General features: G+C 41.7%; 1 protein-coding gene across 5 annotated transcripts in view; it reads left to right on the top strand.

The window, feature by feature from the left end:
• The window catches only part of TEC (tec protein tyrosine kinase), a 131,207-nt gene that overhangs the window by 91,857 nt on the left and 19,420 nt on the right, over positions 1 to 19,930 (top strand). For 4 of the 5 annotated variants that reach the window (XM_021101172.1, XM_013978657.2, XM_003128960.5 and 1 more), the window contains exons 3-9: positions 2,754 to 2,858; positions 5,922 to 6,003; positions 6,667 to 6,795; positions 10,330 to 10,376; positions 11,309 to 11,481; positions 13,599 to 13,664; positions 19,678 to 19,732. In XM_021101172.1, coding sequence (XP_020956831.1) covers positions 2,754 to 2,858; positions 5,922 to 6,003; positions 6,667 to 6,795; positions 10,330 to 10,376; positions 11,309 to 11,481; positions 13,599 to 13,664; positions 19,678 to 19,732 — 657 coding nt within the window. Of the gene's footprint in view, positions 1 to 223; positions 683 to 2,753; positions 2,859 to 5,921; positions 6,004 to 6,666; positions 6,796 to 10,329; positions 10,377 to 11,308; positions 11,482 to 13,598; positions 13,665 to 19,677; positions 19,733 to 19,930 lie in introns of those variants that run through there. The other variant, XM_021101173.1, reaches the window with a different exon arrangement.

Below are 19,930 nucleotides of genomic sequence, written 5' to 3'. Positions count from 1 at the left end.
TCCTGGGGGAAATGGAGGAGAAGGGACAGAAGGAAAACTGGGGTGATGCAAAGTCAGGGCTCCTGAGGAAGAAGAGAGTGACAGCATCCCCCAGATGCCTGGAACGGCCAGAGCAGAAGACAGCTGAGTCAAGGCCGTTGGGTTTGGTCATTGGTGGTGTTTTTGAGAATAGCTTTTGCAGCTGGGGCGGTGGTGGGGGCAGATCGCAAGTGGTTGAGGAAGAGTGGGTGGGAAGGAAATGAAGGCTGAGGGTGTAACCCTCTCTCTTTCACAAAGAGCAGAGCAGCGTTGGGGCAGTTGCAGGGCCAGATGAAGGTTCTTAGTAGAGATGGTGGAGGCCCGCGTGTGTCTATTGGCAGGAGAAGTAAAAGCCTGAGAAGAGCCCGGCCGTGCTCAGAATCTATGTTGACCCCTCGGGGACTTAGCCCCGTGCCTTCTGTCATCCTTTCCAGCCGGGGTATCTAAGCATCAGGGGCTTTAGGGTCGGTTGGGATCCTTGGGTCATGTATTTCACCTGTCTGAGCTGCAGTTTCCTCATCTGTAAAATGAGGAGGAGTTTGTGAGCATCGAAAGAAATGACATCTGTTAAGTGCCAACCAACGGCAGAGTCCTTAACTGTTGGGTCCTTTTAATCTTCTCGTAGAAACAGGTGGAGAGGGAAGCACAAAGAGTAAATCTGAAGGTACGTTTGACCTGCAGAAGGAAGAAGTTGGGGTGTGGCCCTGGGGCGGCTCCTGTCTTCACTGCGAAGTAAGGGAAGATGTCCACAGGGTGAGGGGAGTGGGAAGAGCTTGTAATTCTGATGCGGCTGAGGGTCTCCACGGAGGCCACCAGGTTCTTTCTGCTAGAGATATGCGAAAGAACCAAGGACAGCAGTGAAGGCCGGAGGGGACACAGAGAGGATAGTTAGGACTGTTTTGTGACCTTCTGCAGCTAGGCATGCAGGAGTGGGAAAAAGTGTGGATGGAGCTGGGGACTGGCAGAAATGGCAGGGAGGTATAGGGATTCCTCTGTGTGTATGTGAGCCAAGAGAGAGACAGACAGGCAGACAGACAGAGGGACAGAGAGAGGATGCACTGGTAAAAGGACAGCCAGAAGAGTCTAGTCAGATGTCAGATGGGAGCTGATGGCCTACGAGGGTTGGCAGGCCTGAAAGTCACATGATGACAGTGAGGATGCAGAGCTAGTTACTGGGAGCAAGATAGGGGTCCCAAAGGTTGTGGCCAGAGCGGAGTTTTGCAGTTTTTGGTTTTTTTTTTTTTTTTTTTTTTTTTGGTCTTTTTAGGGCCTCACTCACAGCACATGGAGGTTCCCAGGCTAGGGGTCCAATTGGAGCTACAGCCACAGCAACGGGGGATCTGAGCCGCGTCTGCCACCTGTATCACAGCTCACAGCTATGCTGGATCCTTAACCCACTGAGTGAGGCCAGGGATCAAACCTGCATCCTCATGGATGCTAGTCAGATTGTTTCCGCTGAGCCACAACAGAAAGTCCAGTTTCACAGTTTTAGATGAAGGAAACTTGAATGCCCAGGGCCAGGGAATGGCTGGGTCACCTCTCTCCAGCCCCTAAAGTAACCTTAGTCCTTATATAAATTTTTGTGTGGGATGTATCAGTTAATATTATTCAGTAATTTTTTAAAATGTCTACATTGTATTTGCAATATTTTTTAATGGATAGACTGTATCAAATTGTCTTTGTACATAGTACTTTGTATTCTTTTGGATTTTCCTTTTTGGATTATGGTGCTCAAGGGTATGAATGATTTGGAGGGGTGTATCTTGGTATGTTGTTAGTTACTCCCCGTAGGGAGATTTGCAGTGAGTAGGGAAGGAGGGCACTGGGGAAGAAAAAAAAATAGGAAAATTCAATAATGGAGTCTAATGGAGGCTTTCTGTGAATGCCTGTGTCTACTTCTTATCCTCCTTAGTTCAGTGCACGGGAGTGGAGGGTGATACTGGCTGATGTTGAATGCATGGACTTTTGCCTGGTTTGGTTTCCAATACTTTCTCTTTCTCTCTTTCTCCTTTTTTTTTTTTTTTTTTTTTTTTTTTGCGTGGGGGTTAGCTGTCATGAAAAAGTTGTATATCTGAGAAGACAGAATCAAAAGGAGTCTCTTTCTCAATTCCACAGCTTTTGAGGGGAGGGCAAGAACAGAGCAATTTCCTCTTTAGAAATTAAAGGACTAGGAGTTCCCATTGTGGCGCAGCAGAAAAGAATCTGACTAGGAACCATGAGGTTGAGGGTTCAAACCCTGCCCTTGCTCAGTGGGTTAAGGATCGGTGTTGCCATGAGCTGTGGTGTAGGTTGCAGACGCAGCTCGGATCTGACATTGCGTGTCTTGTGGTGTAGGCCAGTGGCTACAGCTTCCATTGGACCCCTAGTCTGGGAACCTCCATATGCTGCAAGTGCGGCTTAAAGGACTTAATTTTTTTTTTTTGCCATACCTGAGGCATATGGAAGTTCCAGGGCCAAGGATCAAATCCATGCCAGAGCAGTGACCTGAGCTGCTGCAGTGATGCTGGATCCTTAACCCACTGCACCAGAGGGAACCCCAAGACTTAATTCCTTTGATTACATTCATCATGGTGTTAGCATTAACAATGAAAGGAGACATGATTTAGATAATTATTAAGGAAATTGTAATGTTTTCCATTGGTGATTTTTTAAAACAAATATATTATTCTTAACACTTTATCCTTTAGCTTGTGATTGTAATGGTTCTCCTCCCTCCCTTTTTTTTCTTTTAACAGAAAAAGTACAGAAAGGGATTTATTGATGTGTCAAAAATCAAGTGTGTGGAAATAGTGAAGAATGATGATGGTGTTATTCCCTGTCAAAATAAATATCCATTTCAGGTGAGCTGGCATATTTTTTATGACAGTAAAATTCTGGGCTTTTAGTCGTGCTTTACTCTTTGACAGCAGCGTTTCCTGTCATTGCTTTGTTGGTTGCTTTCCTTCAGCTTTGTCGAAGTATAATTGACACATAAGAATTTTATATATTTATGGTATATACTTTGAAGTTTTGATTTATGTAGACATTGAGAAGTGATTGCCACCATTAAGCCAATTAACATATCCATCACTTCACATAGTTTACCATTTTCTTTCTTCCTTTTTTTTTTTTTTTTTTCTTTTTTTTTGGTGGGGGCAGTGGTGAGAACACTTGAGATTCACTTTCTTAGCAAATTTCACCGGTACAGTATTGTTAACTCTAGTCAGCATGCTGTGCTTAATTGTTTTATTTTTTATTTTTTGTCTTTTTTAGGGCCACACCCATGGCATCTGAAAGTTCCCAGACTAGGGGTCACAGCCACAGCAATGCCAGATCTGAGCCATGTCTGCGACCTACACCACACCTATGGCAATGCTGGGTCCTTAACCCACTGAGCAAGGCCAGGGCTTGAACCCACGACCTTATGGATCCTTGTCAGGTTTGTTACCACTGAGCCACAACAGGCACTCCGGCGTGCTGTTCTTTAGATCTCCAGAGCTCATGCATCTCCCATCACTAAAACATTGTACCTTTTGACCAGCATCTCCCCATTTCCCCCTCCTACCTGCACCTGGCAGCCACATTTTTTTGCTCTCCGCTTCTCTGAGTTTGTTTAAAATTCCATGTCTAAGATCATGCAATGTTTATCTTTCTGTATTTGGTTTATCTCACTTCGCATGATGTCCTTCAGATTCATCCATGTTGTCCCACATGGCAGGATTTTCTTCTTTTTTAAAGTTGAACAAAATCCTTGTATATGTATATAGATAGATAGATAGGTAGATAGACAGATAGATATAGATATAGTCTTTATCTGTTTATCTCTCTGTGGACATCTCCATGGGTTCACCAACCCAGAGGCTCTCAGAACCCTCTCCTGGGGATTTCAGAGAGTCTTCATTACATAGGCACGATCGATTGCATCATTGGCCATTGATGATTGAACTCAGTCTGCAGCTCTTCTTCCCTTCCTGGAGGTGAAGGGTAGTGAGACTGAAAGTTCCAATCTTCTCATCCCAGGGTTGGCTTCATTGGCAACAGGCCTCTGTTTCTAGATGTTCTCAAATGTCACTTCATTAGCAGAATAGAAGACACCTTTGTCATTCTCAGCACAGGAAATCCCAAGGGCTTAGGAACTCTGTGCCAAGAACCAGGACAGAGACCAAATAGATACATCTTTTTGTAAACCACAGTATCACAGTTGTGAAAATCACGAGCCAAATGAGGTACATATACCCCGACATCCTTCTTAACTCTTTATCTTTACCTCTCTATCATGTCTCACTTTCTGTCTTGTAATAAAGTATTTCATTCAAGTATTTTTGTATCTTATGTAGTCCCAGCAAAGTGCTAGTTGGATGAATTAATCAATGAGTAGAATATAGTAGTGTTTGTTCTGTGCTGGCAACTGCATTTATTTGATTAAAATAAGTGGGGGGAGTTCCTATTGGCACTCAGCAGGTTAAGGACCTGGCATTGTCTCCATGAGGATGTGGGTTCGATCCCAGGCCTCGTTCAGCGGGTTAAGGATCCGGTGTTGCCTCAGGCTGCAGTGTAGCTTGCAGACGTGGTTCAGATCTGGCATTGCTGTGGCTGTGGCGTAGGCCAGAGGCTGCAGTTCCGATTCAGCCCCTAGCCTGGGAACCTCCATATGTTGTGGGTGCGGCTCTAAAAAGAAAAAAAAAAAAATGGGAAGGGATTATCTATTGAATATGGTCGGGAACAGCCATTTATCCATGAGAGAGCTATTTGTGTTCAATCTCGTGGTTGTTGACGTGGTAAAGGGAGGTTTCAAGCTAGAAACCTTTTTAGTCATCAAAGTGTTTCTGCCTTGTGATCAACCATTGAGGGTAAAGTGACAGATCTGAGACAAAATTCTTGGATTAGTTTCCCATGCTTAATTGTATAATTAATATTAAAAATAGTAAGAATAAGATTGCCTAGAGTGGATAAGCAATGAGATCCTGCTGTATAGCATGGGGAACTATATACCTAGCCACTTGTGATGGAACATGATGGTGTATAATGTGAGAAAAACAATGTGTGTGTGTATATATGTATATATATGTGTATGCATATATAGATATACATATATATATATATATATATATATATATATATATATATGGATGGATGGTTGGGTCACTTTGTTGTACAGCAGAAATTGACAGAACATTGTAAATCAACTATAATTAAAAAAAAACTTAAAAAGGAAAAGTGTAATATAGACTATCTAATTTCTAAGAGGAGTACTGTGGTTGAAAGGTGGGGCCCTGGAGCCAGGATCCTGGCTTTCTGGATGTGCAGCCAGATGCCGATGGGCAGGTGAAGTCGGGGCACCATTTGCAGTGCCTCCTGAGTGAATGGTGCCTGCGGGAGTCATGTAGGAGTGGAGGGTCTGTGGATCTGCCTCAGTCTCCTCCTCTGTAAAATGGAAACACTGATGCCTTGATGGTAGGATTCATTCAGTAATGTCTGCAAAGCACATAGTATAGAGTTGGGCTAGTCAGTGCTGAATAAAGCTGGCTGCTGCAGTTATTTACAGTGGCAAAAGGAAGGTAGAGGAGTGATGTTGAAAGACCAGTCCTTTCATCTAAAATGTTATTCAGGTTGGAATAATCCCTGCTACACCAAGTTTACTTAAGGAGCTTTAGTTAATTAGATCATAAGAAATAATGAGATTGGCAAAGCATCCTGGCCTCTGTATATAATTTTTTCTTCTGTAAAATCACAGTCCTTTGCAAACTGTGTATCCCAGTGTAGACATGAAGAAATGAATGTGCTTTTCTAAGAAGGGAATCTCGCTTCTTTGAATTGCAAGTAGTTGACTTCTGCTCAGTCTTTTAGAGCTCAAGGGCTCTGTGCCAGGCAGAAGTGCTGTGGCTAAGCATTTCTCACCTGTTCCATCTTTTGTTTTATTTCAGGTGGTGCATGATGCTAATACACTTTACATTTTTGCACCTAGTGCACAAAGCAGGGACCGATGGGTGAAGAAGTTAAAAGAAGGTAAAACTCGTATAGTGAAGTATTAATCTATACATAATTTCAAATTGTTCTTGCTGAAACATAAATACAGTTAGTATATCTTACATTTATAAACTCAATCTACAATAAACGTTTCTCTAAGGACGTTGTGTCGCTGTAAGTGCCACATATTGAAGATAACTTCTGTTTTATAAGCTGGTTCCTTCAAGTAGCGCATACATAGTTTCTAAGAAAAACATGCTCTCATTTAATGTGTAATACATTTGGAGATGACTAAACACTGGGCTTCTATGATAACAGGGTTTGATCTTTTCTAAGAAATTGCCTGTCTAATCAGCATCTGATGTGGATGAATTGACTTGTGCATAAAGTGTGTTAGTCGGTGATTTGTCCCACACCATCCCCGTCGCTTCTTCTGCAGAGCGAGATGGTGGTGGGCTGCCTTTAGTGTTTATCCATCATGGTGTAGCAGAGGTCACTTCTGCCAACAAGGGTGCCTCGCCGAAAAAAGGAAGTGAAAGAAAACCATGTGGATTCTCTGAATGCTGAGTTAGATGATGTTATGAGGGTATCCTGATGGTAAACATGATATCTGAGAAAGAAAAAATGACCAGCAGTGTTACTGAACAAAACACTGTCATCTCTTTTATTTCACTAATCATTTAATGTGTCTATGAATTACAGAAATAAAGAACAACAATAATATTATGATTAAGTATCATCCTAAATTTTGGGCAGACGGATGCTATCAGTGTTGCAGACAAACTGAAAAACTAGCTCCTGGATGTGAAAAATATAATCTTTTTGAGAGTAGTAAGTATTCATTTTATTCTGTAATTATAGTGTGCTCAGGCTGTCTATGGTATTGGTATAGCGAGAAAGGGACATGGTTTTGATTTTTATGGTGGCTCAGTATGGCCTTCACACTTTGTAGCACAGGGTAAATGTAGGGTAGGTGCATTTTGTGAGAATAATTTTAGTTCGTTAGCGGTGGGGCCATCTCATGGAATCAGAAGAGCGATCTGATTTATGACAACATGAAAGCCTGCTAAAAGTGACTGTATTAGACTCACAGACATGGAGAACAGATTTGTGGTTGCCAAAGGAGAGGGGAGCGGGGAGGGATGGAGTGGGAGTTGGGGATTAGCAGAGGCAAACTATTATATATCGAATGGATAAACAACAAGGTCCTTCAGTATCACACAGGGAACCTTGTTCAATATCCTGTAATAAATCATAATGGAGAAGAAAAAAAAAAAGCACTGTATTTAAAGCATGGCCCTAATGTGACACCATCAGCAGCTTTTCTCTTCTTCTACTTCTTTTTTTTTTTTTTTTTTTTTTTGGTTTTACTAAGGTAGTTGATAAAATTTTAAGATCCTTAAATTTTACAGTGAGATGGTTGGATATACTTACCCATTGGAAAGGATTCCTCCCATTGAATTAATTCACACATCTGTCACCTTGCATGTTTATCTTGTGTGTGTGTATCTGTACATGGGAACATTTAAGTTTTTCTGTCTTGAAAAACTCAGTTATACAGAGGAGTGTTATTTAGCAGCTGTGGTCACCACATTATACGTTCGATCCTCAGATCTTATTTATCTTTTTTTTTTTTCCTGCTATATATAGTTTGAATTGAGTTATAATTAACCTATGCTGTTCATCTTACAACTGAAAGTTTGTACCTGTTTGCTGACATTTCTATTTCTCTTACCCCAGCCCTTGGCAACCGTTTTTCTATTCTCTGTTTCTATGAATTTGAATTTTTTTTTTTAAGGTTATGCTTCTAAGTGATACCATATGGCATCTGTCCTTCTCCCTCTGGCTTATTTCATTTAGCATGATGCTCTCCAACTTCATCCATGTTGTGGCAAACAACAGGATTTCCCTTTTCTAAGGCTGAGTAGTATTCCATTGTATATATGTACCACATCCTCTTTCCTCTTCTTCTCTTTCTTCCTCTTCTTCTTTTAGGGTAGAAGCTGCTTTTATTTTATTTTATTTTATTTTATTTTATTTTTTGCTATTTCTTTGGGCCGCTTCCACGGCATATGGAGGTTCCCAGGCTAGGGTTCTAATCAGAGCCATAGCCGCCGGCCTACGCTAGAGCCACAGCAACTCGGGATCTGAGCCGCATCTGCAACCTACACCACAGCTCACGGCAACGCCGGCTCCTTAACCCACTGAGCAAGGGCAGGGATCGAACCTGCAACCTCATGGTTCCTAGTCGGATTCATTAACCGCTGCGCCACAATGGGAACTCCTGCTTTTATTTTATTTTTAATTTTTTAAAGTTTTATTGAAGTATAGTTAATTTATAAAGTAAAGCATACAACACTTCACTTCTGCTGTACAACAAAGTGACCCAGTTCTATACATATACACATATCCATTCTCTCTCACATTCTTTTCCCACATAGATTATCACAGAATACTGGCTAGAGTTCTCTGGGCCATGCAACAGGTCCCCGTTGGCTAATCATTCCATAGACCTCAGTGTGCCTATGCCCATCCCAAACCCCCAGTCCATCCCTCCCACCCCCCAACCTGTTCTCTTTGCTAACCATAAGTTTTTCAAAGTCTGTGCATCATCTCTTTCTGTTCTGCAAATAAGTTCACTTGTATCTTTTTTTTTTTTTTTGGCCCATTTTTAGGGCTGCACCCAAGGCATATGGAGGTTCCCAGGCTAAGGGTCGAATTGGAGCTGTAGCCACTGGCCTACGCCACAGCCACAGCAACTTGGGACCCGAGCCTCGTCTGCGATCTACACCACAGCTCACAGCAACACCAGATTCTTAACCCATTGAGAGAGGCCAGGGCTCAAACCCAAGTCGTCATGTATACTAGGTAGTTTCGTTAACCACTGAGCCACGATGGAAACGCCCTCATTTGTATCCTTTTTTAAAGATTCCACATATAGGTGATATCATGTGATGTTTGTCTTTTACTGTCTGACTAACTTCATTTAGTCTGATGGTTTCTAGGACCATCCATGTTGCTGCAAATGGCATTATTTCTTTCTTTTTTATGGCTGAATAATATTCCGTAGTATATATGTACCACATCTTCTTTATCCGTTTCTCTGTTGATGGACATTTAGGTTGCTTCCATGTCTTGGCTCTTGTAAATAGCACTGCAATGAATTTTGGGGTACATGTATCTTTTTGAATTATTTCCTTCTTTTTCTAAGGCTAGTATTCTGTTGTATATATGTACCACATCTTCTCTGTTTATCTGTTGATGGACGCGTAGGTTGTGTCCATACCTTGGCTATTGTGAAGAGTGCTGCAGTGAACATGGGATTGCAGATAGCTCTTTAAGCTACTGATTTCACTTCCATTGTGTGTATACCCAGACATTGCTAAATCATACGGTGGTTCTATTTTTAATTTTTAGAGGAACCTCCCTATTATTTTATGTAGTGGTTGCACCAATTTACATTCCTACCAACAGTGAACAAGGGTTCCCTTTTCTCCACATGCTCACTGGCATTTGTTATCATGTGTGTTTTTTATAAGCATCATCCTAATACAAATGAGGTGATATCTTTTTGTAGTTTTGATTTGCATTTCCCTGTGATTAGTGATGTCGAGCACTTTTTAATGTACCTGTTGGCCATCTGTACGTCTTCTTTTAAAAAGCGTGTGTTTAGGTCCTTTGTCCTTTTTTGAGTTGTTTGTTTTACTGTTGAGTTGTACAAGTTCCTTGTATATTTTGGATATTAACCTCTTATCAGATATAGATAAGGTTTGCAAACATTTTCTCCCTTTCTATAGGCTGTCTTTTCATTTTGTCGATGGTTTCCTTTACGTAGCAGAAGCTCTTTGGTTTGATGTAGTCCCATTGGTTTGTAATGAATAAGACATGGCCTCAGTCCCTATGGTATTTATAATCTGTTCAAGAAGGCAGAAATACAAACCGATTTTAGTAGTATTTTAAGATTCTGGGGAGTTCCCATTGTGGTGCAGTGGAAACAAATCCAACTAGTATCCATGAGGATAACACTTTGATCCCCAGCCTTGCTCAGTGGGTTAAGGATCCAGCATTGCTGTGAGCTGTGGTGTAGGTTGCAGATGTGACTTGGATCCGGTGTTACTATGGCTGTGGTATAGGCCAACAGCTGCAATTCTGATTCCACCCTTAGCCTGGGAACTTCCATATGCCATGGGTACAGCCCTAAAAAGCAAAAAGGAAAAAAAAAAAAAAAAAAGGAAAAAAAAGATTCTGTTCGAAAATAGTGCAACGTGGACCTCTTGTTTTGGGTTCACATTTACTTTTCCTTAAGACTTTCAATTATTGGTAGGTGGCGTTTTGACATTTTTTGATCTTAATTATTATTTTCAGGTATAAGAAAAGCACTACCTCCAGCACCAGCACCAGAAAAAAAGAAGGTAAAGTGGTCTTTAATGTTCAGAAGCATTTGCAGTTGATTAAGAACATTTATATTCATTTGTGTGATGCTGCCCCTCTGCAAAGATCGTATCAGAAATGGATAGACTGTGGCTTACTTGATTTTTATCTTGATGTCAAACTATATCATTTAATTGAATCAGATATTATCATTGGGGGCCCTCTTATCATCTGACAGTTTGATTGTATCTTAGATTCAAGAGTTGCATAAGATGTGTGGGACTTTAAAGGAATATTTCAATCTTAAGACCACAGTATTATGACAAGGGAGTGCAGTCAGTGATTTAATGATGTCCCTTTGAATAGTGAGCTATCGTGGAAAACACATGTGCTTTGGACTCAGAGAGAAGCTGGTTCAATGTAAATCTGATATGAGTGACTTTGGGTAGGTTACTTAAACCACTGTTTTTTCCGTTGTAAAGTGAGAGTTGCATACTCTACCTCATGGGATCGGAATTGAGAGTAAATGAGAAAAAGTGTGCTAGGTACTAAGAGTGTACCTTGCACATAGTAGGTGCAAAGAAGTGAAAATCCCTTTGTGCAGGAGGAGACCTGATGCAAGACTATGCCATAGTGCCCCTTTCCCCAGCTCTGGCCATTAAATGCTGGGGTTGCCTTGAGTCCTCCCAGTTTGTAGTCACATGTTACCCTTGCCTCTCCCTGGAAAACCTGCCCTGACACTGAGCAGAAGCCTCCTGATGTTTAAAGACAGCTTTTGCCCTTGTCCTATATTCTGAAACCCATGAGCAGCCCAGTAGCATCAACATCATTTAACTCATTGGGGGGGGGGGGGGGGATTCACCAGATTGTCTTAGACTCGATTCTCTGGTGATGTGCATATCAGTTAGTGTTTTACCTCGCATCTGATTTCAAACAGAAGACTAAATTCTCACATGGTATCTCCTATCCTTAGCGAAGGCCTCCCCCACCAATTCCACCCGAAGAAGATAATAGTGAAGAAATCGTGGTAGCCATGTATGACTTCCAAGCAACGGAAGCACATGATCTCAGATTAGAGAGAGGCCAGGAGTATATCATCCTAGAAAAGAATGATGTTCACTGGTGGAGAGCAAGAGATAAATATGGGTGAGTATTCCCTCTCTGTGGATGGTACACAGTGGATGGCCCAGAGTTCAATACTGTGACTGTTGTGTCATGAGATCGGGTTCAGCAGCCGTAAGTGAAAGCACACATTATTACTCTCCCATAACACACTGTATTCTTAGTACCTACTCAGTAAATGTAAATGGATCAACCACTTCTTTCTAGAAATTCGAATCCATTCCACTGGTCTCTTTCTCATCCATTACATATTTAAATTGGGTTATTTCACTCTAGGGAGAAATTAAATTTTACATTTTTCCCTCCTGAGATTTATTGATGGAACCAGATCATTTACCCTATGAAATTATCCACAATCTAGATGAAGCTAATTGCTTCCACACGATGTCCTGCAATGTGTATCTTTGTTCCGTATTTCCTATAGACTGTAATCTATAGGCTTGATCACATTAAGTCAGTATCTGGTTGTCCCACTTGTAATGATGCCAAGGTTACTCAGTGCTTCAGGTGTCAACCTTATTCCTCCATCATAAAGTTCTTCACCTAATGATTTTGGCATCCGTGATGATTATTGCTTAAATCCATGATTTCATTAGGGGCTGCAAAATGGTGATTTTCTAATTCTGCCATGCCACCTGCATGTGTTGATTCTCTAAAGAACTGCCTCATGAATCAGTTTATTTTAGTTCATGAAGGAAAGGCAAGATAAATTTTGGATTCTTTCCTTTTACCATTGTTTAGAATAACGAATTGATGACTGAGCTTTCTCTATTGACAACTGTGGTAACCAGTAAATTTTTAATGTGTTACTATGGATGCTCATAGATTTGGTTTTAGTCAGTTGCAGTCATTATTCTTTTTGGTTGAATCATTCTATCTTGGGTCAGTGGTAGCTTTTTTTTTTTTTTTAGGATGTTATATGAAATTTTTATCAAAATAGAAATGATTCTACATGCTAATTTGGTTCAACATTTCAATATCATTTATAGAGTATAATTCCAGTATGTAAGGATCTTAGGGGAATAAATCCCCATCTTAAGAAATTGCAGGGATAAGTAGTAGCTATTTTTGATTGGGGACCCCTTTTATCCTTCTTTCTCGGCTTCCCTGCTTTCTAAATAAAATAAAATGGCTCAAGTTCCTCCTGTATTTTTCCTGGCCAAACTTGGAATTTTCCATTTTGCCAAGGAGTACTGGCTCCTTTTTGGTTAGAAATATTATTTAGAGACAACAGTAGGGATGCTAGGATTCTAATTGCTGCTGGATTGTCCTTGCTTCTGGGCCTTTCTCAGTGCAGTAGAGCTATATATATGCACTCGCTGTGTGTGTGTGTGTGTGTGTGTGTGTGTGTGTGTGTGTATTATGAGTTCTTACTAATAGTTCAAATTCACATTTAAGATTACAGGGTTTTTACTCAACTTAGAAATTTGGTACATTTATCTCCTTTATGCTAAAATTCTTGGCTCCAACCAAGATTCTACCTACTGTGAGGGCTCCTTAAACTCTAATGGGCATAGGACTCATTTGGGGTAAAACCAAAAATTCCTTGGCCCCACATAGGCCTTCTCAATTCAGATCTCTTGGGGCATGACCCTGGCATTTGCCTTTTTAACAAGTGTTCCTGGTGACACTGATGTAGAAGTCAGAAACCTCTCTGAAACAATGTACTGCAAAGATTGTTGGGGTATTGGAGTGATGGGTATTTTTACCCCACACTTCAACTTTTCTGCAGTAGTGTTTTCTTTAAAACATCCCGAGAAATTGTAAATTCAAGAAAAGCATCATAGACTATTAGGAAGGGCTCTGAACTTAGTCACAAGTTCAAAGTCTGAGTTCTGGCCCTGATGCTGATTGGCTCTGAGACCTTGAGAAAGTCTCTTAACCTTTCTAAGCTTTGGTTTCCTCACTACACAGTGAGCACAATAATGCCTGCCTGTCTCAGATTTTTTGTAGGATCAAATGAGGAAATACTTTGCAAAGTATCAAATGCTATGGATATATTAAATTATTGGGGATCAGCCAGTCTTTTTTATAAGCTTTAGGTGATATTATACTTTATTTCAGAAAGGCAGTGATTTTTCTTTTAATAAGCTCTCAGTAAAATAATTTCAGTTTACCTAATGTATTTTTCTTATTTGTAGGAGTGAAGGATATATCCCAAGTAATTATGTGACAGAAAAGAAATCCAACAACTTAGATCAATATGAGTAAGTAAAAGGTTATTTGGTGAATGTGGAGAATCAAAAAAATGTTTTTATTTTCCTGATTATGTAAGACATTTTGGAGATCAATGGTAATCTTTCATTTTCTTTAAAAGGTGATACAACCTTATCCTTAACTCAGTGGTCTAGGGTGGTAAAAGATGTGAGAATTAGTTTGTACAATACACTTTACCTGAAGGTGCTAGGTGTGAATAGAGTTATGGAAGCGAATACAATTGAACTGGTTTTAAACAAATTGCAGCTTATGCCTTTGAAATACAGATCATTGTTCATTCATTCTAGAAATCAGAATACACTTTCTGGGTGGCCGTTAAAAAAATTGATTGTTTCTTTTTTTCTAATTACAGTAATAACACATGACTGATTACTGTTTTAAAATTGTTTGAAAATATGAAAAATGTTAATAAGAGAAATTATTCATAAATTAACTAGAGTTGACCTCTGTCAACTGTATTTCTTTCAATCTTTTTTTACTATTTAAAAAAATAGAATTGGAGTTCCTGTTGCAGTGCAGTGGAAACGAGTCTGACTAGGAACCATGAGGTGGCAGGTTCGACCCCTGGTCTCGCTCAGTGGCTTAAGGATCTGACATTGCCATGAGCTGTGGTGTAGGTTGCAGATGCAGTTTGGATCTGGCATTGCTGTGGCTGTGGTGTAAGCCAGCAGCTACAGCTTCGATTCGACCCTTAGCCTGGGAACTTCCACATGCTGCGAATATGGCCCTAAAAAGCAAAAACAAAAAACAGAATTATGCTTTATATACTGTTTCATATCCTATTTAATTCACTTAGCAGTATATTCTGAGTGTATTTCCTCATGCCATTAAATATTCTTTAAAAATACTTTCATAACTGCACTATATTTTATTCAGCCCTAAAGTCTTTAGCCACTCACTGAGACCTGAGCAGGCATCAGGCACTATGCTGGGCCTTAGGAGGCACAGCGAGGCATATGGCCCATGGATAGATCTGCAATAATTTATACCATCATTTCCTTCTTTGTGTGCCATTATTTCATTTAGGCATCTTTACGACATCAAAGTACTGGGATACCTCTTCCTACGTATTGCTGTAAACTACATCTTTAAGAATCTATGTACTGGGCTAAAGTTATGAACTTCTTAAGATCCTAATGCGTGCTGTCAGGTTACTTTTCAGAGGAAGCAAGGGGCTACTGTCTAATGCTCACTAGCAGTGTGTGGCCAGGTTTTAGAAGCTCTTTTGTGGTCATTCTGAGGTGGTGTATTGATGCTCCATTCACTTCTTTAAAAATAACACCGTCACCACCACTGCCACCAACACAGAGCTATTTCCTCTATGTCGCTTCCTGTGATGTGAGGGCACCTTAAACGTCTGGAAAAGAGTGAATAGTTTCGGAAGTCATAACAGCCAGTGGTGTGACCCCTCAGAGTTGTTTTCAAAGTAGGTGAGGATGTAAAAAATGTGTAACTAAAGTAGCTTCTGCCCTGAAATACATTTTGGGAAAATATAGCAAATCCTTAGAATTTGGGAAGAGGCTAGCAAGTGAAAACGTGGACCTGATTTTAAAGTGATCTGAGAACTAACTGGTCATTTGAGGACGGAGGTGCTTGGAAACTAGGTAGTCCTTACCTCAATGTGAGAACTCCCCTTGTGACTCAAGGGATTACAAACAAGGGTTTTAGGAAGTTTGTGATTCATTGCCGTGCATATGGGTGCCTGGCTCCACCTCTGGGTGACTAAGTGAACTTGAACTTGGCCATGTGAGTCCCCTCAGGGGTCTGCCCAGGAGTTGGGGATTCCACAGGGTGTGGTGCCAGGCCTGGCTGGATGAGAGTGGCGGGGGCGGTGGGGGGGTACCTGTTCTCAGTGCTGCCCTCAGAGCACCCCCACTCCCACCCCCCGCCACCTCCCTTCTTTTGTTGCTTCATGCTCCGTGGTTCCTGGTTCATGTGGGATTTTGCTAACAATCCTACAACACATCTTAAACGTCTCCAGGGTTGAAAAGTCTTTTGCTAGCTGCTCAGTCGAGAGCCCTTCTGCTGTGTGTTTTGGGAGCAGAAGGAGTCCCAGCAAGCGGGGCTCAGGGTCCACCGGGTGGGGCTCAGGACTGCCAGCCTGCAGCTCCCAGGATGGGCAGTACCCTGGTTCTGACCCAGGTCACAGTGAAGGGGGGAGGACCAGAGCAAGTGCTTTGGGAAAGAAGTGGGCTCAGTGTGGGGAGCAGTCAGATGTCCTTGGTGGAACCATGATAAAGGGAGAAGGTGACAGTGCAGGGCCCCTTAGAACAGGAAGTGTCTAGAATGAGGCTTTGAGTGAGTGATCCAGGAGGCAGGGGCTAGATTGAGAACCAGTGAAGATTTGTAGCTCATGGGTTGGTTGGTTCGTTTCTAGTTTTCATTCATTTTTACCTGACGTCTCCTTTTCAGGATTTGCCCAACCCACCTTCCCTAGGAAGTTTGGCCAGGATCCATTCTTTCTAGAAAGGACTCAGTGTCCCCAAATCTCTTTTATCCCTCTGTTCAGACACCGCTCTGAAGTCCTGTCCCTCTGGAGTGTTTGGAGTGACAAGCCAATCTGAAAGCCTCACCCACATGAGGGTTTTGATAGCTAAGAACAGAATGACAAATTACCTGCAAATCGAGGCATTCTTTCTAGAGGTATATAGTTCCTTCATCATGGGGCTAGCTGACCCCAACAGGCATTTCTCTGGTGGGCTCAGGAGAGGTGCACACGGGCTGGCATCTGGACCACAGCTCTCCTGCTCACCACGTTCTCCCTCCATCTCACCCCAGCGAGTCTTCTTCCCGAAGGATGCATTCAGCAGAGCCGCTCTTGTCTTTTCCCCTTGGTCAGTGGTCAGTATCGTAGAAGAGCAAGAGAGGCCACAGAGAACCATTGGGAAATAGCACAAGTCGATTCATCTTCTCTTTGTCTCTCCCGCCTTCCTTCTTTCCTTCCTGTATCCTACCCCTCAGGGTCTGAGTGTATTTCCTAGAGAGGGGAGAGCATCCTTTCTGAGGAACCTGCAAAAGCCATAAAAATGACCACTCAGAATAGGGTTTGTGCCATGGATTCCTCTTCTTCCCTTATTTGCTTTATCCCTTCCCAGGAGCTTGAATATACCAAGTGAGGAAAGGATCTTATTCTTTCTCTGAGTATCTTACAACTAACTCCTCTTGAGAGCCACCGTCTAGCTGTACGTGAACGTGAGACTAAACCACCATTCCTTACTCTTACTGTGAAGATGTGGGCTTGGATCACCTGTTATTAATAGTTTTTTTTCTTCAGTCTTTCAGGTCCTGTTGGTTTATAATGTATAATGAGAGCTCCAGTTACCTCTCCTAATTAATTTTTATGATGGTTTTTTGGTATCCTGACAGATAGTGCTTGTATCAGTGAAAAGGATTTGGGGATAGAGTCCATCCTGTTGTCCTTATTTATTTTATTTCTCAACTGCATTCAGAAGTTGATTCATCAGCGAGTTCTCTGGTGGCTTAATGGTTAAGGACTCAGCATTGTCACTGTGGCTTGGGTTCAGTCCTTGACCTGAGAACTTCTGCATGCCACAGATACAGCCAGAAAAGAAAATAAAAGTAAAAGAAAGAAAGTGATTGATTGATCAGAACTGCACTTTTGGAGTTCCCGTTGTGGCTTAGTGGTTAACAAACCCAGCTAGTATCCATGAGGATGCAGGTTCAATCCCTAGCCTTGCTTAGTAGGTTAAGGATCTGGCGTTGCCATGAGCTGTGGTGTATGTCGCAGACGTGGCTGAGATCCTGCATTGCTGTGGCTGCGGTGTAGGCCAGCAGCCGTAGCTCTAATTCGACCCCACATGCTGTGTATGCAGCCCTAAAAACACAAGACAAAAGACAAAAAAAAAAAAAAAAAAAAACCAAAAAACTGCAGCTTTGTTAAACTTGGTCTCTGTTTATAAAATGGGGACCATAGCAGTGAGATCTCAATACCCACAATCCTGAAACCTGGTTAATCACTTCAGGGTCCAATTAAAATAACAGTTATCAGCTGGTATTGGGATTATAATTTGTGTTTGGCCAGTACAACTGCGTAAAAAAATCCAGACTAAACAAAGATCTTGTATTTTGTTCTTTGTATTTTTCCCTTCCTCAGTCAGGGAAAGCCTGTGTGTTTGCTAGGCCAAAAGCCATTGCTGTTTGTTTTTTTTGTGTTTGTTTGTTTTTATAAACGGCTAAAGCAATGGTGGAAAACTTGCATGTTTAGAGGCCCAGGTGGGGCTCAGGGTCCACTAGGTTCGGCTCAGGACTGCCAGCCTGCAGCTCCCAGGGCGGTCCGTGCCCTGGTTCCGCCCCTGCACCCAGGTCACAGACGGGGGAGGAGAGGACCAGAGCATGTGCTGTGGGAAAGAAGCTGGTTTCATAACACTGGACTCCTCAGGAAATGTGACTGTGGTAGAGGGTTCGCCTCCCGTTAAAGGCCATCTGAAATAAAACAAAACAAACAAAAACCCAAGATTAAATCTGACAGTCTTGAGTTCCCATTGTGGCGCAGTGGTTAACAAATCTGACAAGAACCATGAGGTTGCAGGTTTGGTCCCTGGCCTTGTTCAGTGGATTAAGGATTCGGTGTTGCTGTGAGCTGTGGTGTAGGTCGCAGACACGGCTCGGATCCCACTTTGCTGTGGCTGTGGTGTAGGCTGGCAGCTACAGTGTTGATTAGACCCCTAACCTGGGAACCTCCATATGCTGTGGGTGCGGCCCTAAAAAGACAAAAAAATAAAAAATAAAAATAATAAAAAAAATAAAGCTGACAGTCTGAGTCCATCTTTATTGGCCAGCTTGCTTCTAATCCCATGGAGAGATTGGTCTGGGGGCAGTAGGGATAGGGGCGTGCTCTGAGGATGCTGTGGGAGATGGCAGTATCCATCTTTCCTTAAGAAAGATGTCCCAAGGGTTAAGAAGGTGCACCAAAAAAATAAAATAAAAAATAAAAAAAAAAAAGAGGAGTTCCCATCGTGGCGCAGTGGTTAACAAATCCGACTAGGAACCATAGGGTTGCGGGTTCGATCCCTGGCCTCACTCAGTGGGTTAAGGATCCAGCGTTACCGTGAGCTGTGGTGTAGGTTGCAGACGCCGCTCGGATCCCACGTTGCTGTGGCTCTGGTGTAGGTCGGCAGCTACAGCTCCGATCCGACCCCTAGCCTGGGAACCTCCATATGCCACAGGAGCAGCCCAAAGAAATAGAAAAAGACAAAAAAAAAAAAAAAGAAGGGGCACCGATATGCAGGGGCTTGGCACAGAGTGGTGGCACAGACTCAGTGGGAACACAGGTGCCACTGCTTAACCAGTGGCCTTGGTGGACTTTCCACCATAGACCTTCCAATGGCTGCCAGGGGTTGGGGTGGTGCTAGAACCAGTAAGTCTGGAAGACCCATGAGCTCTTCTGATTTGCTCTGTTTCTTTCAACACTTGGGACCTTCATGGGGGAACCTTTGTAATGACCTGAGATGAATCTACTGCCTCTTGGTTGGATGGGGGCTTGAGATTTAACTTGAATTAAAGACAATAATGTAAAGTGACATTTCCTACATATGCGAGCCTATGGGGTAAAGTTCATTCTTGCTGTTATAATAGTGAAAAATTGGAAATGATTTTTATGTGAAATAATGAAGACTAGCTTAAATTATGGCAATCCAGGCCATAATGCATAGAACTAGATTGCTTTGCAAAAAGATGTTTATCATGTACTAGTATATGAAAAACTCAGATTATAATGTAGCAAGTATAGTTTGATCCCACTTTAATTTTTTAAAAAAGAATATTGACATGCGTATGTGTCTTCATAAAAATATGGGTAGAAAAAGTCTGGAAGTAGGTAGTACAAATGTTGATAGTGTGTTTCTGTGTTGTTGAGATTATGAATGATGTTCTTATTTATTGTATTTGTTCCTGATGGCTGGTATTACCTTGCTAATCCTAAAAAAAAAAAAAAGGAATATTTTGAAAACCTTAGGCTTTAAACTTATTTTTTTTTCTTTTCAGATGGTATTGCAGAAATATGAATAGAAGCAAAGCAGAGCAACTCCTCAGAAGTGAAGTAAGTGTTTGTACTTGTTTTGAGGGTTTGGTTTCAGCACAGATGAATTGTAATGAATCCCCGATTAGCAATTTCACATACTTCTGTTTCGAAAGCCTAAAAAATAACCACAAGTTTGGGTTTTTTTTAAATCAGAGTAGAGATTGGTGTGTTATTTTCCTGGGGCTGCTGTAACAAAGCCACCCCAAACCGGTGGCT

Source organism: Sus scrofa, chromosome 8, assembly GCF_000003025.6.
Source record: "Sus scrofa isolate TJ Tabasco breed Duroc chromosome 8, Sscrofa11.1, whole genome shotgun sequence".
NCBI classification, from domain to species: domain Eukaryota; kingdom Metazoa; phylum Chordata; class Mammalia; order Artiodactyla; family Suidae; genus Sus; species Sus scrofa.
This window is presented reverse-complemented; position numbering and strand designations above follow the sequence as displayed.